The following is a 24,941-nucleotide window of genomic DNA, read 5'->3' on the forward strand; positions in this document are numbered from 1 at the left end:
AGTCTTGCTTATTCTTAAAATTTCCCTCATGAGTTTCTATGGTTTCATACTCCCTCAACTGTCCTTCCTTAATCTCCTTTACTAGATTATTTTCTTCTGCTTGCCCCTTCAATTATTAGTGATCACCAGGATGCTATCTTCAGTTTTATTTTATGCTTTATATGCATTCAGTAGCACAACTGACTCACAAATGCCAGCACATGTACTTCTCAATTGTATCTCCAAAGAAGAAGATAGGTTTCTCAGGATTCCTTTTACATCTTCTGGTCTAGTCCATTCTATGATGACTGGTATACATCTGTAAGGCGGTTGGCTACCATTAGGGTTCATGGTCAAAGAAAATGCAGTATAATGATACTGTATTAAAAGCATGCATTTTAATGTCACAATTATATTCAAATTCTGATTCTACCACTTACAGGCTATACATTTATCCTTGGAGAACTAAACTAAGCCAGTGAATATCAGATTCCTCTATAAGGAGATAATCATTCCTAGCTACACAGGCGTCCTTGGTGAGTAAACGTGTAACTGTAAAATGCTTAGTATATTGTAAATGCCACCTGGTTATTGTTATTACTACAATGGAGAAGAAAGAAGCTGACTGGCTTGGTTTTGGACTGAATCCGTTGGTCTCACTTACTCTGTATTATAAAATCCAAAAGTACACTCAAGATGCCGAGACTTCAACTTAAGCAAATTGGCCCTAAAATAATTCCTTGAGCTGAAACAGAAGATAAGGCAAGAAAATAGTGTCTCTACATTTCTAATCTAAATAAAAATTAATCATGTATTTCATATTTTTAAAAGAAGGGAGTTATAAACGTAAAGGAGCAAAAGCAGAGTAATTCAGTTATTAAATCATTTTCTAAGAATTTCATACCTTTCAGAAACTAAAATTAATTTTTAAGTAAACTTTTTAATAGATAAGCAATTTCACATTTTCTAATGGAGTAACACTCATTTTAAATGATTCATGTTTACAAATCCACATAACACAAGTATAAAATAAAAATGACATGACAGCAGTCTTTACCAATTATTTTCCTTTTGATGGCTACATTAATATGCAACTTCATTAGAATATGAAATATTTATCTCTTTCTCTTGATGAGTCTCAAAATATTCTCATTGATAAGCAAATAAGAAACTTGATTTTCATAATCTATCTTCAGGGAAACATGAGTTTTGAAGTTTTTTTCAGTTACAGATTTGTACTGATCAGTCCTCATTTGTTCACTCATGTTATAGATGGGGTGTATTTATAAGATGATTTAAAAAGCTGTAAGATATACAATGTATGACTTATGTGAAAAGTATATCAAACTATACCAAATAATTCTCATCTCATTAGAAACATGTTCTACAGAAATGCACTAAATGAACAGGCACTGCATTGAAAAATGTGTTGATGTGATCAAAGAAACAATGTTTGACCTCAGAGAAAAGACTAATAAGGAGACTTTCTAGAATATATAGAAATGGAAATGCTACTTCAGCTTTATAAAATAACTTAATTATGATGTTGACCTTCAACAAAATTGGTTATTCATTCATCAGAAGGGTTTTGAGCCCTTGGAATAGAAAGTGGTATATATTAGAAGTTATGTGAATTAAGTAATAATAAATCAAGCCAAACTAAACCTATTTCCATAACACCATGGCAAGTGAGAAATAAGCATCAGTGTTATGGAACTTGATGTTATAAAGATGTGTAACTAAGTTTAGATAATTTTTGAATGTAAGAAAGAAATATGGACTTGATGACAATGTAATAAAATGGATTTAGAGCTGGTTTAATAACTGATCCAAATAATATCTATTTGGAGTCATTTCTCTAGTAACATGCCAGAGGATTTGGCTCAATAACTTTTATCCTTCAATAATTTTAATGAATTCATATAAATCTGTCTTATCAAATTTTCAAATGACAAAGTTGGGAAGTATAGCTAACACAGTGAATGAGAGAATCAAGGTTCTAAAACATCTCAAAATATTGGAACAGAGTCAAACTAATAGGATGAAATTTAACAGGAACAAATGCAAAACTCTACCTACAGGTTCAAATAGCCAGTTCTATATGTACAATACATGAAGGGCTTCACAACACTTTAGAAAATAAAGGACAACAACAAAAGAAAGCCTAGAAAAGTTAGGCTGGTTTATGAGAAAGAAAAAAAAAAAGAACAAAAGCATCGCCAAATGTCATTCTAGCCTTTTAATTTTTACAGCCTAACATATACCACACACATACTATAAAACTTCACAGGGATTAGGCAATCTCTTCCTTCTTATACTAATAAAATAATGCAATTCTTAAAATGCTATTTTTCATTAATATTCAAACATTAAATCTTTAAATGAATTTTTATTTGGATCACTTCATTTCAAATAATAATAATACATAATCATTCATTGACAATATAAAATCAGAAAGCTTTTTCCAGAATGTTATAATAGTATATTACAGGTGTGTTTACATAAAATCTTCATGGACATCTAAAACGTGCAAGTTCTTGGCATAAAAGTTAACTTCTTTTATATATTAAGAGTCCAGAAGGGTCTTACTGAGCATTGAAGTTTAATGCAATTTCCACATAGGTGACTTTGAAAGGCTAACTGTAAATTTAGTAAAACCTCTGCATTCTGTAAGTTTCCTCAGATTTCAATGCTTTAGGTTTCTAAAGATGGTAATAAAATAGAACAAATTTATAATGTGTCCTCATTAAAAGATAGTCAGACCTCCTACTTGCTTCTAATGTTTCTGCGACACATCTTTGGCAACACTCCTGATTTAGGATTCTTCTATTAAATCTTCTGCAAGTCAACTCCTATTATATAAATCATGAACCACCCAGACTTTATCCAACTATGTTAGCATCCTTTCTCATTCCCATATTTTCTTCCCATCTTATTCCATTTTTTTTTCATTTCATTTACTTAGAACAATTGGTTTTCGTAGTTAACCAGATTTCAATTTATTTCCAAATCCAATTTGAAATTCTTATTTGAAAATTTCTATGCAAGTCTCATGTATAACATTCCCTTTTTCTCTACTAATCAATCATTACCCAATATCTCCTACTCCTAAATTATTTTTACAAAGAATACTTCCTTTCAAAAAATCACCATTTAAATCAAGATCAGAACTGGTTCCCCTTTATTCAAAATCTCAGCTAAAGACTGTCAGCAATAATAATGATATTTAAAGACACTGGTGAGTAATTAGAAATGAGGTTTTGAAAGACTATTTAATTACATAGAGAAATGTTCATATGTATTATTAAATAGGAAACAAATTCTTTTAATTTTCTAAATCTGCTACAATAAGAAAACAATCCTATAACCCTAACAAGCATTTATATAAAGCACACTGTAGGTGAATTATTTGGATTACAAGATTTCCTAATTCTAAATTGTGTGGGAAATCTCTAAGAAAAAATGTTAAGAAAGATATCTTTCTTTATCTCTTACCAAATGCATTTTGATTAGTATGCTTCTTATTCTATTATTTAAACCTTCTTTTATTTAATTTCATTCTTATTACTCTACATTATTCCCATCTTCTTACCAAACTATAAAGTGTTTCATCATGCAAAACACAAAAATATACACATTATATGGTAACATTAATAATACTTTAAAGTTTATATACAGTTAAATGGTTTGCAAAGGGCTTTTCAATATCATCTCAAGTAAATTACCAACCACAAGGTGTGACAGGTAGACTCCATTTTATAGATGCTGATGACTTAGGTAAGGAGACTGACAGCAGAGTCTATACTGGAAACCACACCTTCTGACTACAAATTCAGTCTTCTCTCTTACCTCCTTTCTATATTTAACATGGGAACTGGTTTTCAAAATAAAACATAAGATTATACTTCATTAAAACAGTGTGATATGGACATATATGTGTATATATGTGTGATATAGTTGGGTAAACAATTGAGATGCCAAAATAAACTTAATATTTCCAAGATAATTGATTAGAGTAGACAGAAAGAGTTTTGGGGTTAGATAATTTGGATAAGCAATGTTTAGATTTGGTATATAACGAAGCAACTTCTTTACAAACATGTTGCCACATTATTTTATATAGTTTATTATGCACTGAGTTGCTTCAGGCCCACAAATGTTATAGAATTGGTCAAAGAAAAATAGGAACAAGAACTGGAGATTCTCAGATTTGTATACAATAATCATTAAGCAACTCTGGTATTTGTAAAGCAAAATTAGTAGTTTTTAAAAATACAGGAATAGTTCAGAAAATATCTTAATATGTGACATCAAACCATGAATATCTCAACATGCAAAATAATCAGAATAAAAGTGTTTTAGGAAGAGGTACCAATCAAGAGTCTTCTAGTCAGCAGTAAGTACAGTCTCATATTTGACTTAAAAATCTGGTATAAATCCCTGTTGTATGGTAGGGTAGTACCCTTCTATCACCATACATTAGAGGGGACACATCTGTGTCTAATCTTGTTAGGAAATCACAGCATTGCTTCCAGTTGTAGAGAGCAAATATTCTTCTCTAAGAGTCTTCCACTTACATCCAGTCCCAAGACAGTCCTGTTGGTGGTGTCTAATATAACAGTATTAATGGCAAATGTCTGCCAGAACGTAGAGCAATGGCAGCTCTCACCTCAGCCCCTGGGAACGTAAATCTGATAAAATCACTTTGAAAAACAATACGGCAGCACTGAAGCTGTGCTTCACCTGTGACTTGATTCCACTATCTATATAACTTAGAGACATGTTGTCCAGTACAACAGCCACTAGCTGCACGTGTTTACTGAAAATTAAGTTACCTAAAATTCAATACAACTTTTAAAATTTAGTTCCTTAGTCACAGTAGTCACATTTAGATATGCAACAGCCCATCTGTCCAGTGGCTACTGTACTGGACAGGGCAGAAACAGAACACTTCCACCACTGAGGGAAGGCATTCCTCTAGAGAAACCACATCTTCTAGGAGAAGAGTGAAAAATATTCATTTTAACACTATATGTGATAGAAAAAAATTTTAAATGTTAATGTCCATTAGTAGAAGGAAAGATTAACAATCTGGAATATTCACGCAATGGACTATTAAATAACAATCAAAATCTAAATGAATGAGATTATGAATATCTAAGTGATGATTCTAATATGTATAAGGTACAGTTAAAAAAGCAAGTTATAGAACAGAGGTAGGTGGTAGGTATAGAATCCATTTTCTCATCCTCTATATTATTCTGATGTAGTTGTTTTCAAAATCAAGGCCAAGAAGAATTATAAAGTAGTGGGGTTAAGAGCTCAAGCTGGCTGTGTGAACGTGGGCAACCATGAGCTTGGTTTTTCTCCCCTGCAAAATGCAATTCATAGTCTAAAAAGTGCTAAGGGCTGCAGTGAAAAGTAAAGGAGTTAAAATATATGAAAGTCCTCTGTAAACTATAAAATGCTATGAAAAAATAGCTAGTATTAAGTAGGGCATAAAACTACAAACTGAAAATTATCTGGGAATTTTAAACTGACACAAATTCCTTGAGTAGGTAGGATTAGGTGGGATGTGTTTTTATGTGGCACATAAAAAATTACAATTTCATAATTTGTCAGTGATATTTATTTCATCTTGCATAAACAAGGGCTAAGAAGTGGAATCATTTCACAATTTAATCAGTACAGTATGGCCAGATTAAGTAATTATTTCAAAAATATTCCATCAGTTATAAAATTTATGACAACTAATACAAATAGGTATTCAGTAAATATTTTTGAATACATACTAAATGCCACTCAAATTCTACATGCTTTGTATGCATTAATTTATATAATCCTCACAACAACCCTTCCCTGGTGGCTCAGAAAGCGTCTGCCTGGAATGCAGGAGACCCAGGTTCCATCCCTGGGTTGGGAAGATCCCCTGGAGAAGGAAATGGCAACCCACGCCAGTACCCTTGCCTGGAAAATCCCATGGACAGAGGAGCCTGGTAGGCTACAGTCCATGGGGTCGCAAAGAGTCAGACCCAACTGAATGACTTCACTTTTACTTTCACAACAACCTTAAAAGGTAAGTAGTATTCAGTTCAGTCGCTCAGTCGTGTCCGACTCTTTGCAACCCCATGAATCGCAGCACACCAGGCCTCCCTGTTCATCACCAACTCCCGGAGTTCACTCAGACTCACGTCCATCGAGTCAGTGATGCCATCCAGCCATCTCATTCTCTGTCATCCCCTTCTCCTCCTGCCCCCAGTCCTCTCAGCATCAGACATAATAGGTACTTAAAGAGCACAGATTATGATACCAGACTGCCTGGATTCAAGTCTGGGCTTTTCCACTCACTTGCCAACTGCCCTTGGCAGCGTAAGGTACTTAGCTGCCTCAGTTTGGAAACTGAGTGGAAAAGCTCAGACTTGAATCCAGGCAGTCTGGTATCATAATCTGTGCTCTTTAAGTACCTATTATGTCCTTAGCACTGTGTTTGATCTTCGAAATACAGTACAAACCTGACTGAAATATTCAGGACCTCCCCAGTTCACCCAGGCAGTGAAGCACAATTTTTAACTTGAAATTCAAAGCTTCTACAGTCTGACCTCAATTGCTTCTCCCTGCCTCTCTCTCGTTATGCCCCTACGACCAATCCTTGGATACCGAGAGAAGCCTGCTTAGGTCTCCAATTTTCTCTCTCTCTCTCTTCTTTGACCCTTTTTTCCTCCTACCTGATATATTTGCTGCAATTCAACACATCCTTTAAGGGTGTCTTACCTAGTTCTAACAGTTCCATGGAGATTCCCTCTGGTTATCATAGCACCACAAGGTTTCTCTATGAGAAAATTTCCCTAACTTACCATCTATAATGAAAATGTGATTAATTACACCAATCTGATTAGGATACTACATGACAGTAAAACAGCAATGCTACAGGAAGGAAAATCTGAAAACATTCCTATTAGCAATAAATGGATAAACTGTCAAGACATGTGGTAGTGGCTTTCCAAGGTTTGGGATTAGAATTTTCTTCTTCTGAAAAAATTTCCCTATACAAACTGAATCTCATGAAATGAGATTTTAGAAAGATTTCCATTAACTCTAGTTTGAGTTAATTTTTCTAATGATTAAACACTATCTAGATTTAAACAGAAATAATTTAAGAATTTAAAACATTATATACTACTAGAACACCACATAAAGTATTTTATCCCTGCAGTCAGTATAATGAATCTGAAAATAAATCACAACCTAGTTTACTCAGGAAGGGAGACACTATCATGCCATTACTAACATGAAGACTTTTTTTCTTCAGGAAAATAACATAAAAATATTCTGCCCTATCTCATCCTCCAAAGTACAGAGATATTTTTATTTACTTTGAGCATAAATTTCTTAACATGGGAAGAAATTTTAAAACGGACTTATTTTTGTTGATTAAGTATCATGTCATAACATGCAGTGTTGACTTGAGTCAACAAAATATGAGCTATCTGATGAAAATATTTAAGTTATACTGATTAAGAATATATTTTATATAAGCTTTAATTGATACCTGAGAAAAATGTTCTTTTATAATTTTAAAATATGATAAATAATATTACTCTACAGAATAGTTTCTAAATATATTGCCCTTAGACATATTTCAAGCTATAATTAAAACAGAAAAGCAAAAGGGAGAATTAAGGCAACATATGAACAACCTAATAATGTACATTTGGCAATTTTTTATAAACAGAATAATGACTACAAAAAAATTCAACCTTTAGAAGTTTTGATTCTATACCATGACATTTTAAGAAAATAGCCTTGTAATAGAAAATGTTGAGCAATACCAAAGACAAACATTTAAAACATGAAAGTACAATTACTCAAAATAGGGGCTCAAGACCACAGTAAAAATTCAGAGAACAATTATGAAACTTTTAGATTTTGGTTAAAAAATAAAGGTAAAAACAAAATGCTTTTGTATCTTTCGAAGGGAATACAAAAGAAACTGATTTATGTAAGATAAAATTTCTTTTTACCTGTAATTCAAATTCGAAATTTCATTTCTGAAAAAGACATGGTCAGAGGTAGGGGAAGAGCTAGGAAATTATCAATAAAATTGAGAAATAAAAGAGGTGGAAAAAAGGATGTTTTTCACACCTTAGCATGTGTTTTGAGGCACAAGTATTCAAACTAAAATTTATGAACTGAGAAACAATGAGGTCAAACAGCTGTTAAAGAGATGCTACAAAAATGACTCCCAACATAGCTGGCGATTAATTTTAAATCTCTTTTCTTACATACACTGTAAAGTATTCCTTTAATATGCAACTGTTTATATATAACTGCTCATACAGAAAATATATTTTCAGATTTAGTGTATCAAAAAGAAGAGATTATACCTACTCTCAGAGTAGCTGCTTCCAAAAAGAGGAGACATTATTATACTTACTTCTAAGCATCTTTTCTATCAACAATTTACCTAACAATTACCTATGACACATTCATATCAGCTTTATTTTATTATGTATAAATACTTCCTTTCCCAAATATTCACAAAATCTGCTATTCATATTGTGTGTGCATAAATTCACACTGATATTAAAATACAGAATATTCATTCAACATTAACATGCTTTTGAATTATACATGTTTTATACCATTATCTTAACATACTGTAGAAAAATACAAAAGAATGTGCTGCAAATTACTGCATCTTTCTTTAAAAGGTCAACTGAGTAATTGTTCACAAATATTGGTGAAAGTTGTTATTTAGTTTTTTAAATTTTGTACACTATTATGCTTAAAATTTAACCATGTTTATGGAGAAGGCAATGGCACCCACTCCAGGACTCTTGCCTGGAAAATCCCATGGACGGAGGAGCCTGGTAGGCTGCAGTCCATGGGGTCGCTCAGAGTCGGGCATGACTGAGCGACCTTACCTTCACTTTTCTCTTTTCATGCACTGGAGAAGGAAATGGCAACCCACTCCAGTATTCTTGCCTGGAGAATCCCAGGCACGACGGAGCCTGGTGGGCTGCCATCTATGGGGTCGCACAGAGTCGGACATGACTGAAGCGACTTAGCATAGCATAGCATTTTGATCTTGAATATTAACATCATAAGCCATGGCCTGAAAGTGACTTGTTACAACTAAGACTTTAAATTTCAAAACTAGGAAAGCATTTCTTACAAGATAAAATAAAGAAGATGCTACAGTAATATATACTAAGAATATTAAAAAATTAACTGAGTTCTTCCTTTATATTGTAAATGTACCATTTATTTATCAAAAAAAGATGATTAAAAAAATCAGTCAGCTGATACACTTTAAGCATAATTATAAAGATGGTTAAACTATGTTCCATGAAGTAAAGACTGTGGATATTTTATTATTACTTTTTAGAAGTAGATTTATGGGGTTGCAAAGAGTCAGATATGACTCAGCGACTGAACTGAACTGAACTGAACTGATAGCCCAACATCTAGGAAGTGTTTAGTAAATGGTAAGCACTCATAAACATTTTTGAGAAATAAATGACATAATAAAACTGATTTATTATGTAACGAAAAACAAGAACTGTATAATTTCTGTATTTTAGAAACAACCTCTTTAGAAACAACCTAGTAGATTGTGTACCAACGATGCATCCAGCACCAGCACTTGGAGAGAAAAGGCAACTACAGAAAATATCTGGATGCTCATATGTGGGGAAAAGATTAAACTAGTTCCTCAAATAAATAAACAAAATAACCTTCAATACACACTCATTCATTCACCCATCCACCCAGAATAAAGCATGTATTTCTTCAGAATCACCACGGTCAAGTGGTCAATGACGAATGGGTAAGCGAATAGTGAAAGTGAAAGTCGCTCAGTCATGTCAGACTGTTTACAAGCCCATGGACTATATAGTATCATACTAAAAATAAAGTTTAAAACACCCAAAAAGCAAATATAAAGGTTATAGAGAGGATGAGTATGAAAGAATAAAACACCTATTTTCATATAGCTTACATTGAGTGAATAGGAAAAAACCCTAAAAACGTAAAACAGTACTTAAGATTTAAAGACAGAATGAGTATAAAACTGCCATTTTCCCTACTTTTTAAGTAAATTAGTCTAAAAATCAGGAAATTATCAAGAAAAACAATTGTTTATATACTAGTAATCACAGGTAACCTTTGACAATTTGGTGTGTAACCATTCGGGCTATCTTCTGTTCACATGTAAACATATATATAGATAAGACCATATTATACATGCAGTTTTAAAAAGTTTGTTTCACTTAACAAATACCTAAACTACATTTCATGTTAATAAACAGGCACCCATACATCCTTTGTCATGGTTATTTCTAATTTCACTGCATGAGTATATTATTATTCTATTAACCAATCCTCTACAGTGAACATTTAGATTGTTATCAAACCTTTGCCATTACACTACATTAGCTAGCCCCTGTTGCTCATTTGTGTTTACTTATGTTGAAAACACAGCCTAAATCTACAGCCAATTAGCACTCAACTGCTTTTGAACATGTACTCTTTGAAAAGTAAAGAACATGGGTAACTGTCAACTTTGTTTTATTAAAAGTATGTAATATTGCTGACAGAGATTTTGTCAATGCTTATTGCTTGTAAGACTCACACTCCCAGGAAAACGACACTATAAAACTAGATGTAATGTACAACATGATTAATAAAATTAATATTGCTATATGTTATATATGAAAGTTTTTTGAATAAATTCTGAATTCTCATCACAAGGAAAAAATAATTTTTTCTCCTTCTGTGTCTATATGAAATAATGGAGGTTCACTAAAAATTTTTGTGTAATCACTTCATGATGTGTGTAAGTCAAATCATTATGCTGCACACCTTAAACTTACACAAAGCTGTACGTAAATTATATCTCAATAAAACTGGAAGAAAAAATTAATTTTTAAAATTAAAAAAAAAAATAAAAAAGCTAGTCCCCAGTGTGAACTTTACATGCTCATAGGAAACTATGGGAAGAAAATGCTGATTTAAACAGCAGGTATACAAGATAAAGTAAGGAACCCTAACGAGCATTCAGCTACATTTTGTTAGTATTGGCAGTTTCAAACACTGAATCATCTCTTTCATGAAAATCAGTCTCTAGGAGGTTTATCCAATTATGAAAAATAAATATTTTAATGAAAATGAGAGGTGGTTATTTAAAAGAAAACGGCATCCTTAATTATAATAATGCTGCTAGGTATAGTTAATGACCCCACACACTGAGGAAGGTCAAATTTTAATGACCTGGACCACACCAAGGTCACAATTGGTAGCAGAACATTGATCAACATATAAAAGCCACCAAACACATGAAAGGAATTACAGTACATCACACATCAAACATTTTGGCCTGGCGCTTCCTTCCTCTAATCCTGCTGGCAGGAAATGCTCTACATATCCTTTGAGGTGACCATACACATTTAAAAGTGGTCCCTTGTTAAAAAAGCTCTTGGATACTGCAATTTTCTCCAAAGGGAAGAGCAGCTTCTGCTCAGCACTGATGCACTACGTTTCTACCTGCAGCACAGAGATGGAGCGCCACTGATGAGGTACTGTAACCGCTTAATCTAATTTCTTCTTCGAAGGGTTAGAAGCACAGAAAATAAACTTGGAAAAGTATTTTTTCACATTTTATATGATATAGTATCAGGCAAGTTGACCCATAAATGTTACAGCTTGAACTATTTTGTTATAGCTATATGTAAATAAAGTTAAATAATATACAAGAAAACATGTTTTGAACTATATCACCTTATAAATTAGAGATTTTTACCAGAATATACTTATGGTACTAAGAATAAATTTTAAAAGAATATATTAAGATGCCTATACTTAACTGGAAAATGTACAAATGATTCAGTTACACTATTCAAAATGATGGCTGCTAAGTTTCTGAGAATGAATAGTTTCAAATAAAATATGAAGTTGGAAAAAATTAGTGTCCAATTCAGATTGAAGGATAACTTTCCCACAAGGATATCTGTTGTGATAAGAACTAGGATAGGAAAAAAAGCATTTAATTTTATTATTTTTCTACAGCATAAATATGTTTACAGTATAAAAAAATGCTGTTTATTAGAATGACAGGATATTAGGTAATTACTGTATATTTCATCAAAATTCATTCAGTCCGCTAACTAAACCAATGACTGTAATTCGTAGCTATGCGCATTATTGTTTTTCCTAGTTTTTGGATAATTCTTAAAGTTTAGTGGGACTATACCTCAGTTTTATCAGGTGTTATTTAAAATCACCTGGAAATACTGAGGTTGTGTTTCACTGAACATGAGCTCCGTGACTTCTATCCAGAACTTAAATGACTGGAAATCTTTTCAGTGCCAAAGACGTGCTGTCCACAGTGTGTTTGATAAGCTGACATGGGACAGGGACTCTTTTCACTGTTGTGTCAGTTTATCAAACCCATACGTGGATGACATTCAATTCAGTTAGAGGACAATAAAGTCCTGGAATACAAATAATTATTTCTTTTTGAGAAGCAGTATATTCTTTAATGTACAAATGCCACAGACATGTATAATGTATATGACAATCTGTACCAAATAACTGTTCCAATAAATAAAATTCATAAATTGGTTCAAAACCTCAATTATAACCAGAGTTATTAAGCTATATCCTTGGAATGTGTCCAATGAATAGAGGTGCATATTAATAAAAATTTTAATATTCACACTTGACACTTTTATTTTCCCTTATATTCATTAGTGACTTACATGGAAAATATCATAGTGGATGAATATATAATTTGACATTAAGATATGACAAACTGAAGTTAAAAATTTTTTTTTAATTCTGATCGAAATCACTTATTTTGAACTGTGATTTGACACTGACTTGACTATGTCGAGTAGATTTACATATGATAAATTATGCTGAGAAAGTATTTTTTACAACTTAATTCATTTTAACATTTAGTTATGTCAAAACTGTTCAATGGCTATAGAGGTAAGAACAGTGGCTATCTATGGAGTGCAGGATACTGTATGGGCCAGGAAGAGGAAAGTTTCTAGGGAGTTGGGTGGCTGGAACATGGCTACACATATATGCGAAAGTCCATCATGCTGTATACAAACAATTAATGTACTTTCCTGACTATAAGTTGTAACTCAATAAAAAATAAAAAGATATGGAAAAAAGTTCAAACCAGCCTTGAAAGCTAAAAAATTAGCTTTGCATTGATCTATTTTGTATCTATTTTTACAATCAACATTTGTATTTTTCATTATCCTTGTCAATGTGGAATGATTTTCAAGTAAGTTTTTGTTCACAGCTCAGTGTGAGAAATGATGTACCAGAAAAGTATTTCACATTGAAGAAATACCTTTCTTCCCAGCAGAGGATGCAGAGTTTCCAAACAGACAGCAAGTATTTCTAGCATACAAAACAGTTAAAATTATAGTTTACTTCACGGCAGTGAACTAGTGGACACAGAATAAAATAAGATATAAAGATAAATGCAAGTATTAATAGCTATTGTTTAAATTGGCACTTTAGAAAATAATAGCTTCTTTGTTCTCATGTTAAAATGACAAGGGGCAGTAGCATCTCATTATTGGTTAGCAAGTTCTCTTACACAACGTGTAATTTATTATTAGTTCTACATATTAAATGAATGCATAGATGCTTGCTTCCTACCTTGCTTTCTAATTAGCTTCTGTATTTGTGGAGGGGATTGGAAGGTATTGGCTGAAAACAGACACTAGTCATGAAAGGGTAAAATGGGTCTTCCTCAAATTGAAGTTACAAAGCCACCATTGCAGTACGCTTTACAATATTCTTAAACTCAAAGCTGAGCAAAGACTTTTATCAATCAATCAATCATCTTAGCTCTCCTGTTTAATCCATTTAGGATGTTGAGCAGGGTATACCTGAATAACTATAATAAGCATGTGATGGTTTCTGAAGGGAAAGGATGGGAGGACAGGATAGTTAGGAAGTTTGGGATGGACCTGTACTTAACGGCTATATTTAAAATGGATAGCCAACAAGGAACTAGTGTATGGCATATGGAATTCTGCTCAACGTTATGCGGTAGCCTGGATGGTAGGGGAGTTTGGGGGAGAATGGATGTATGTATATGTATCGCTAAATTCCTTTGCTGTTAACCTGAAACTATCACAACATTGCTAAGCGGCCATACTCCAATACAAAAATAAATAAATAAATAAACATTCAGATTACTTTTTAGTTACAATAACACTTAGCACAACGTTTTACTGTTTTTTAAAGAGCTGTCTTATATGTCGGTGGTTCTAGTGAACACTCATCATATCCCAGAAACTCACCTGTCTTTAAGCCGAAAAGTGTTTAGGTTATAATTTCACGTGATGATGTTACTGCCTCAATTAAAACCCACAATCAGGAATGTACATAAGATATTACATATCCAGTGTACCTTATATAACCAGAATGTACTTAAAATAAGTATAAGATAGACTTTCTAAGTTCACAATAAAAAATTATGATATAAACCCCCCAAAATTCTATCATCCTGTAACATTTTTTTCAACATGAATTTCTAGAGGAAAACATCAAAAATACCAATAAAAAGGGTTAAATATATTTAATATAACATTCTGAAATGTATGACAGTAGAACTTACAGTCATTTTCAACACTGTTATTGAGGTAGCTTTTGGCAGCAAATAGAAACACATTCATAGAAACCTACATCCTGCTACAGGAAGCCACAAAAGACGCAGTTACTTTGGTGAAGGCCAAATCCACATCCAAAGCCTTCACACTAGATCAGCTAAAGAACACGACAGGGACTAAAAGTCTGCCAACAGTATTTTCAAACAAAGCTTTCAGGCAAGCTACTCTAAATACCTACTATCCCAATATCTCTGATTTGCTAAAAGGGAGTTATTTGAAACCAACACTATGCATTATAGGATTAGGAACCTAACATCATGAGATATGAAACATACCTTGCCAAAAGCCAACACAATGGTTATTTTGAGAACATTTATATAGAAAGAAAATTAGGAAGAAATTAATCATTGGGGGAGGGTGTGGTTTTGTAGAATTTAATCTCTGCAATGTATTTTGGAACTACAGCTCGGTGTTAAAGTAGATGATAAGACAGGTTTTAAGAGAAACTGTAAAAACATATAGTAGAGCAATATCTCATCCTAAACTGTACATTCATCAGGAATAAAGAAGGGCTATTATTAATATTTCTAGAAAAGCACATTTTCTCTGTTTTGAAATAAAGATAATTTTTCAAAGCATAATGTACAACTGTTGGTGATGTTAAGCTTATCTGAAGGATGTTAATCTCATGTATGAATTTCTGTAGGTCATATGCTTCAATTGTCAGTTGTCCAGGCCTATATAAATTGTTGAAGTACACTTGGAGAACAAAATTTAAAAATTAAGTCAATCTCAACCATGAATTTCACTGGTTCTATCAATTTAATGTTCGTTCATGTTGGGAATATTAACCCTTTGAGAAATCAAGACACCCATAAATCATAACACCCACAATATTAAACAATATTGTCAAAGTTTTGTGTGAAGGAATTGTGTGACTTGCAAATCTACATTTTGAATTGTGTCAAGGTCTACTTATTTAAAACTTTTAACAAGGTACTTAATTCTTGAGTTTTAGTAAATTATGATTTAAAAAAATCTTAGTATAGTGATTATACATCAAAGTCAATAAAAAATCAGAAGACAATTTGTAGTAGTTAAAGAACAATCTGCTTAGTTTTAACAAGCTTCTAGTGAAGCTTCTATTTAGGAAATATGCATTTTTTTGTGTTGAATGTTTATACTTCTGAAATGTTAGTCATAAAGTTAGTTTTTATAAAGAATGTAAACTTTTCTCATCAACTAGATAGGAAGAAAACATGTTTTTCCATTCTTTCTGTGTTGGTGGCATCAAATCAGGTTCACAGTGAGAAATGGAGATCAACCACTGTTGTGAAAGTTGCCCATAAAAAAAGCAATAAAGACACAGAAAACAAATTGTGCATATAATGCTTGAAGAACTCTACTAATGCAAGTCTTTTAAAAGTAAAAATGAATCATATCCCCTAACCTTTATATTTCTTTGAAGGTAAAATTCCATGACTTAAACAGCTACACCCAGGGTACACCTGTCAGAAGACTCATTTATAAAAGGTGTCTTTAAAACCTTTGCCAAAATCACCACGGATTTTTCATATAATGATGCTTGTGGGCAATTTTTAAGAGAATGAAATTCTCTGTGGAGAAAAGCTGAAACCCAATATTAGATTCAAATCTATTAAGTACTGAAAGCACTAAAAAGGATTAGCAAATGTCTACAAAAAAGAAGTGGCTGAAAAATCCAACAACTGACAAAGTTTTTAAAGAGCTATGGGATAAATTAGTCACAGATAAAATTCCATAAGGGACATAAGAAGACCCACAAATATTTATGGCATGAACCAAAAGCTGTATGTAGAAGTTCACAAACGTCCAATTAGAAGAAAGATATAGTCCCTCAAGTAAAACATGAAAGTTTAGAAACTTTGTAATTAAAAATACTACAAAAGCAAAGAGTTCTGCTTTTCTGCATTTTAAAATTCTTTTAATGTACAGAATATTTTGGGAAAAAAGCATAAACTAAATTATTTGTTAAAATCACTAGTTTATTTTTTAAGTCTTTTAGCATAGGTATTAAAAGACTGAACTTTAGACAGTGTGACAGAGCAGTTATCAAGGGAGACAACATATAATCTTAAATGGCTTCCAAATTTATATATCTAATTCTATAAACTCTATTCCCAGCTTAAACACTATATTTCTCAACTGTAAAGGATTATAGAGAAAAAGCCCAATTTTGAGAAACCCCATGACATATTCAACTTTGATATAATTTTGGTGAATGAAAAATACCTGTGAACACACAGTATGTAGTTGCTTTAAAATAATAATATCAGTATTTTCTCCAATATAATTAAGAGAAAAATAATAATGTGCAAGAATACTCTGGGTAGAAGAGAGCATTAAAACAAAGAGAAATAGTTTTAACTTATCTCTTTTTCTTTCATAACTTTGGGACAGAACCAGAGTAATCACTAAATTATACTGAGGCAAAAAGAGAAAGATATTTCTTAGGAAATAAAAATCACAAAAATATATTGAGTTTATTATTCTGCAAAACTTTGTTAATATTTGTATCTGATCATGATTTACTTCAGAGTTTATAAATGATGTGAGAAAAAGCTAATAATCAAAATCATTAGCTAGGTATGCTACTGGGAGCTATTTTCTGAACAGCAAATGAGTATTAATTACAACCTAATGAGAATTCTTTTAATTTCCAAGTATCCTCAAGACTGAAGACCTCAAAACACTAGGGTTATCAGAGTTTTCACCACAAATAAATTATGGCTCTAATATCTATAATATTAAATCCATCCCAATTTGGAATATTTTACAGAACCTAAGGAAAATGCACTAAAAATTCAACTTGGTACCAGTTTATTCACCATTAACAAGAATGATGTTAGGAAAAAAAAAAAAAGTCTACCACGTAAACAGCAATAAAATTTAATGGAATATGAATGTGAAACTTCAAAAAAAATCAACCCTCAAACTTACACTGGTTAACTAGAGTTAGTTAAATCAAAGTCAGTCTGTCTTAAATTCAGTTACAGGCAGCAAGATGTATTTTGGCAATTATACAATGGGAATGGGAACTGGTTTTGGTCTTCACTTTATGTGTGGCTCAAGATAAATTATTTAATATCTACAGACTCAGTTTTTTGTCTTTAAAATACAGACAATCTTAATACTTGACTCTAAAGGTTATTGTGATGCATAAGCACTGCACTGAATGCATCAAGCAGAATCTTCAACACACAAAAAAACATACATTATAGTTAGCTATTACTGCTGCTACCACTACTACTTCTGCTACTGTTGTTACTATTATGTTATAATTATAGAAGGTAGGTCAGATACTGGTAAAGAAGGCCAGTTTACTTCTAAGTAGAGTGATCATGAAATGTTAAAGAGAGTGGGATTTAAATGACACATGAAAATACAGGTGTGATTCTTAAAAAAAAAAAAATTAACAATGCTGAACAGGGAAAAAAGATTTTTAAAGTATCTATAACCTCACCAAAGTTTCATAACAAAAACTCTTTGAAAGGCTAAGCTGCAAGAAAGCTTTACTTCAACAAAGTTGAAAATTCATACATAAATAAGGGCCATAGAATAGCATTACTAAGCATTACTGGGACAAATGAAATATTTAACTTGAACAAATGTCTTATGTTAGAAAGCAATTAGTGGTAAAATTTGAAGTCTAGGCTGAGGTCAAATCACCAAAGAAGATGCATACTGGGTTAATAGGGATTCTGTCATGTTAAAAATTGAGCACTGTTGACACATGTTAACAGAGCTGCTATAGTCAAATAATGTTTCAAAGTGGTATGCTAAAGCCAAAAAAGCCTAGAACATTTTAATTTACACAGTAGTGTTGAACTGTGAATCACTTGGCCTTTGTGATTCAAATGGTAACAGAGAATACTTAGGCTATACTAATTTCAGTTTCCTTCTGGTACTGATTTGTTCTTCAAGGACCACCCTAGCAGTTATTTCACTGAAGGAAAAAACAATTTTCCTTTCACATTTTCTCAGGTATAATAAGGTTTTGAAGTCTGGGAAGTCTTGGTCACAATATGTTCTACAAAAGTTAAGTTTTCATGGAGCTTTTTAATTATGGAGAATATTTTTTTGGTTAGAAACAAAAAAGTAGTCTTTAAAGAGTCTTCTGATCTATGTCGTCTAAAACAGTTAGTTCAAAAACAGACACGTGTTTCTGAATACGATGACACTAAAGGATACCCACAAGCAAGTTGCATAACAAACTATAGAGTACAAACCCATTATTTAAGACAGAGACAGTCACACACACACACAACACAGACACACAAATGGCCTAAAAGAGTGTCAACCTAACCATTAACAATGGCAATAGAGTAAAGGAGCAGTCAGAATAAGCCTTGGAATTCCATTTTCTATGCACACACTTTGGTAATATTTACTTTGAAAACATAAACACTATTACACTTTTATTTTAAAAACTTACTAGTACTAGTTTATCAATAGATTAAAATAAAGGTAGATTTGATATTAAAAAGTCATTCTACCAGTTGACATATAAATTATTTTTAATCATATATTAACCTCTCATATTTTCATTTGATAACAAGATGACCAAATAATAATAAACTAAATTGTAAACAATATTTTTTAAACTAGGAATATAAAGTTTTTAAAGATACTTAGAATGTACTGAAGAGTGACATATTTTACTTACAGGGCCTCATGAATAATTAAAGTTACAGTTTCTATTCTCTTGGCTACTTTTAAAAAGAAAAAAATATTTGAATAGAATTGAAGAACACTATTCTCTATTTTTTCCTATGAAAACTGCAAAACTAGATGGAACTTCTGGAGTCATTCTTTCCACACACAGTAATTTACAGAAGACGCAGGACAGAACACATAAGGACACTTTATGGGACCATGAAAAAAAGTTTAGGGCACAAATTCATAACTTCTGATATTGCTTATTTCATCAATTTAGGCATTGTGGGAAATGTTATAGAAAAAGTATAAATTATTAATGTTATCAAATCTATCAGAGCTTTACAATGTAATTTCACTGACTCAAATGACATGGTTGAGGTTTTAAGCTCCATGGAGGGAGGGACCATAGCTCTACTCAAAAATATATATTTATTACTAGAGTCAAATACACTATCGGCACTCAACAAATATCTGTTAAATAACTGAATTAATCAATGTATATTTAATAAATAAATGAATTAATGACTGAATTAATGCATCCAGTCATGTAATGAATGGCATAAATGTCTCAAGGATCCCTACTGTACTAATGACTCTATATAGCTGTTTATTCTACTTCTGATACAGAAAGCTATTTTTGAAAAATTATTTAAAACAAAACTCACATCAGCTACTTACAGAGTATTCAGGATCACAGTCAAATTTTTAGAAAAGTCTTAGGAAGAGAATAATATAAATCCAATGTAATTTTTTTAATAGCAGTTATACTATAAAATGGCTTAAGATCCTAAGTGAGACCTATTTTCATTTTTTAATAAACAACCAAAACCACTATAATTAATGAGCTGTAGATGATGTACCAGCATTTGTAGAACAAAAAGTTTCTAAAAATATATACATAAACCATTTATACAAGAGTAAGCAGATTTATTAAATTCTTTTTTATTAATTCTTAATATATTTAAAGTTACAAAACATTTAGGCATTTTAATTATACTTCTTTATAATCCCTATTTTATTTTAATTTCCTTAAGTCAGTCTATGAAGGAACACTGCCAGCATAGGTAAATTTTTAAAAAGTCTGCCTTTATAATCTCATCCTTAATGGTTTCTCTGTTTCTCTTTTAGCCTGAGACAAGAACTTGAATTATGGCTCGGGAAAAGAGGCTGGGCAAGATAAAGGGAAAATCTTAACGTCAGGCCAGATTGTCTGTAATTCAGAATTTCTGTGTTAAGTCAGGGAAATGGTTGAACATTACACAGAATAAGAAAATCTCATTGGTACTGATAAACCTATTAGAAGGGCAGCAATGGAGATGCAGACATAGACAACAGATCGGCGGACAGGGGGGTGGGGGCAAAGGAGAGGGCAATGCGCAAACATATACACTACCATATGGAACACAGATCGCCAATGGGAATTTGCTGTATGACTCAGGGAACTCAAACCGGGGCTCTCTAACAACCTAGAGGGGTGAGACGGGGTGGCAGGTGGGAGAGGTTCAAGAGGGAGGGGACATATGTATACCTATGGCTGATTCATGTTGATGTATGGCAGAAACCAATACAATGCTGTGGAGCAACTATCCTTCAATTAAAAATAAATAAATTAAAAAATAAAGAAAATCTCAGATTGAGTTGAACTGACTGGGAGATTGGCTTGTCCAGGGACAAGCAGTTGCAAGCTAGGTAGATTGGTAGGCCAGGAGGAAGCAGGAAAAGAGCATAGACAGTTAGGAAAGGAGCTCAAGACTATACACAGCTCGGCTTGAACACTGAAGAAATAACATGTACTTTCTGCTGTTTTCTAGTGGATCAGATGCTTTTAAGAATAATAATAAAGTATGAATTCATATAGGGTGTTAGTAACTTAACAGAAATTTTATTTTACACTATCAACTGAAAAGTTTATATGAATTGTGAAATTTAAAACAGACTCCACTAAGTGATTCTGTTAGGAAATGGGTAGGAAAGCATGGGAGTGGAGAATACTCAGCTTTTGTGGTATCACCTTTCATAATGTTTGAATTTTTAGCAGTAAAATGATTAACATTTCTTAAATCTGTATTTTTTTTTTAAATCCTCTTTAAAAAAAACTTTTTTGGAAATTGTTGGACCACAAGGTGCGGTCCTTGAAGCAGCACATTAGCACGAGGCAGTATCAGTGTCTTCCCCAGTCACTCCTGATAGAAATGTTGAATTTCAGGCCTCATTCAACACCTCTGAAGTCAAAACCTGCATTGTAACAAGATGTCCAGGTAATCTATATGTACATTAAATTTAAGAAGCACTGGTCTAACTCAACATAAATCATAACCCCCTCTCAACCTTTCATGTAGTTGATCAGCAATGGATAGCTTAGAACACCCTGAGACAGTTAACATTTTCAAAAATAAATTGATCTCCACCTGCCCAGCCTCCCAAAGTAAATCCTCCCTCAGTTTTCCTTCCCTTGGTTAATTTTACCCTTCTAGTTGCTTACACCATACAACTGAATTATCCTTATCTCCTGTCTCAAACCCCATGTGTAATCCATCTGCAAATTCTTTTGGCTCTACCTCTAAAATATTTCCAAAATCTGACCACTTTGCACCACCTCCACACCCACAACCATGGGCCAAACCACCATAATGTCCTGCCAAGATTGCTGCAACAGCCACAGAACCTTGTCCTTCCCTAGCTACAGTCTAATCTTCCCGTGTTGACCTGAATTATGTGCCCAAATATAAACTGAATCACACTACTTCTCTGCTCAAACCCTCTGAAGGTTCTCATGTGATGAAAAAATCAACTCCTTAATAATCAAAAGAACTCCATATCACACATATATTTGACTCAAATAATAGAAATAATCCTTAACATAACTTCTTTAGATAAATATCAAACTCCCATTTGCTTTTTTGAAGTTGACTCTGTTTTTGAAGACAGATTTCACCTCTTTTGTATATCTTTATTCCCTGCTGGTGAAGCTCTTCATTTAATAGGTTGATACTCGGAAAACAATAAAGGTAAGTATTTTTAAACTGTGCATGTGTGAACTATTTACCCCCACAACTACATCTCACTCAACGTAATGGCCAAAGCCCCCACAATGGCCTAGGTGGCTCCTCCGTAATGTCTCTCCCTCACAGCCTAGCTGTCTCCAGGCACACACTGCTACAGCTGCCACTGGCTTCTCCCTTGCACTCCTATTTCAGGGCCCCGAGCTTTCTCAGGGAGTAGCCTCTGATCAGGGCCATGCTGTCCACCTCCAGTTTCCTCCTTCCTGTCTTCTTCCTTGTTAGACTGCCTCAGTAAGCACGTCTTATAGTTAATATACTTGAATATATATTTATTTTTAACTGTCAGTCTGGGCTTGCCTGGTGGCTCAACAGTCACACATGACTTAGCAACCGAACAACTGTCTCTCTCCTTCATTAAATTTAGTAGCAGGGATTTTTCTTTGTCTTCCACACTGATTTATACTCAATACCTAAAATAGTGCCTGATGCAGAGTGGGCTCCTAATAACACATTTATTAGATAATGAAAAGTGAGAATGTAAGTTTAGTCCCTCAGTCGTGTCCGACTCTTTGTGACCCCATGGACTACAGCCTACCAGGCTCCCCTGTTCATGGGATTTTCCAGGCAAGAGTACTGAAGTGGGTTGCTAATGGCTTGTGAACAATAGTCCCCAGGTCTCCTGCACTGCATGCAGATTCTATACTGCCTGTGTCACCAGGGAAGTCCCATTCATTATTAGACATATAATTTGAAAGATCTTAATAACACTGAGCTGCAGTTAGTATATTATTATATCAACTGCAGTTGATATTGTTGATATTAAATCAGTTGATATAATATCAGCTGCAGTTAGTCATTATTATATCAACTAATTTAATCATTCTAGGTCTATTCTTAGTCTCAGAAAGAATGACACAAATAGGCCAAGTATTTGAAGACTGACACCATGGCCACTAGGAGTTTTCTCATCTTCAAATTTAAGACCTTCCTTTATTTCAGTATTACTGTTTTCTTCAAAGGTAACATGTCTTTTTATCTATGTATATATATTTTACTGGCTGAATTTAGGATTTTCTCAAACTTCAAAAAAGACAAAGGCATCTCATTTCTCCTGCAATCTGTGTTAGGCCTTGAAATCTGTTGGGAGAGAAAGACATGGTTGTATTCTCTCTCTTCTTGCTCAGCATCCTGTCTCAGTCCATCAGGAAGGGGTCTCTTTATCTTGTCTCTCTGATTTTCAGTCATTTGAACATGCTTCTAAGTGTAGTTTTCTTTGCATTTATTTTTGCTTGGATTGAAGATAGGCTTCTTGGGCCTGCTGGTTAATGATTCTTGACAAATTTGGAGGAGTCACGAGGTCTACCTCTTTAATTATTTCTTTTATTCCATTCAATCTTTCTTCTACTTTCTTTTACTTCTTGTACTCTCTTTACACATATGTTAGACCATCTGACTACTCCACATGGTTTTCCTTTTGTTCTCTTTTACGTTCTTTTCTTCTTTTCTATTTCGTCCCTCCTCTCTCTCTATGCTTCAGTTTGGATAATTTGTCTGAAACTATCTCCAAGTTTACTAATCCTTTCTTCTACTTTGTCCATCTGGTATTATGGCTATCTAAGGAGTCCTTAATTTCAGATACTGTATTATTCAGTTTTGGAATTTACTTTAAATAGAGCTCATTTATATGAAATCTTCCATCTTTTCAACATATTTCTTTACAGTATTAATAACAATTATTTCAAACTTCTGTCTACTTACTTCAAATCTCAGTCATTTGTGGGTCTTTTTCTATTAGTTAAATTTTCTCCTAATAATGGGTCAAATCTTCCTGCTTTTTTGGTATCTTTTTGTCTTTTTTTTAATACATATCAGATACCATGTATAAAGACTATGGAAACAGAAGTCAATGTTTTTTTGCCCAGAGAAGGCACATCTTTTCCCATAAGGCAGTGTGGATAAGGAGTGGATCATTTCTGTCCAGTCTTTGGGGTTGGTTTGCAACTCCAACTAAAATCAATTCATCTTCCATTTGAAATGTCTCAAGGGTGACATGTCCTGTATTTCTTATGGGCCTCCCTACAGTGTTGCACTGTTCAATAGAAATATAATGCAAACCACAATCAAAGCCACCAATCTAAATTTAAAAATGCTGGCAGTCACACTGAAAAAAGGATTTAAAAAAACAGTGGAAAATAGTTGTAATAATATATTGAACTCAATATATCTATCCTTCAATTATTGAGCTCTAAGAGTTCTTTATATATTCTGAATACAAGTCTCGTGATTTGTAAATATTTTCTCCCATTCTGTGGATTATCACATTCTTGACAGAGTCCTTTGCACCACAGAAATTTATAATTTTGGTAGAGTTCATTTTATCTTTTTTTCTTTTTTCCCTTATGCTTTTGATGTCATTTTAAAGAAACCATTATCTAATCAAAGGTCACAAAGACTTACTCTTACCCTTCCTCCTGTAAGTTTCAGAATTTTAGCTCTTAATTTTACATTTCTGGTCCTTTTGGCTTTTTATACACAGTGTCAGGTAAGGATCCAACTTCATGTGGATATTCAGATATCTAAATACCATTTGTTGAAAAAAGTATTCTTTACCACTGAGTTGTCT

At 33.0% G+C, this 24,941-nt stretch overlaps 1 protein-coding gene and 2 non-coding genes across 19 annotated transcripts in view; 2 read left to right on the top strand and 1 right to left on the bottom strand.

Moving 5' to 3' along the window:
• The window catches only part of VPS13B (vacuolar protein sorting 13 homolog B), an 806,276-nt gene that overhangs the window by 329,853 nt on the left and 451,482 nt on the right, over positions 1–24,941 (bottom strand). The window contains exon 32 of one of the 17 annotated variants that reach the window (XM_059874360.1): positions 136–298. The exons of the other annotated variants lie outside the window; for them this stretch is intronic. Coding sequence (XP_059730343.1) covers positions 151–298 — 148 coding nt within the window. The 3' untranslated portion in view covers positions 136–150. Of the gene's footprint in view, positions 1–135; positions 299–24,941 lie in introns of those variants that run through there. 17 annotated transcript variants of the gene reach the window in all.
• Positions 12,215–12,291, top strand: MIR875 (microRNA mir-875). The gene has a single exon (NR_031223.1). It is a non-coding gene; the product is annotated as a microRNA mir-875 (primary transcript).
• Positions 12,347–12,441, top strand: MIR599 (microRNA mir-599). The gene has a single exon (NR_031134.1). It is a non-coding gene; the product is annotated as a microRNA mir-599 (primary transcript).

The sequence above is a fragment of the Bos taurus genome, chromosome 14 (genome assembly GCF_002263795.3).
Source record: "Bos taurus isolate L1 Dominette 01449 registration number 42190680 breed Hereford chromosome 14, ARS-UCD2.0, whole genome shotgun sequence".
Classification (NCBI taxonomy): Eukaryota; Metazoa; Chordata; class Mammalia; order Artiodactyla; family Bovidae; genus Bos; species Bos taurus.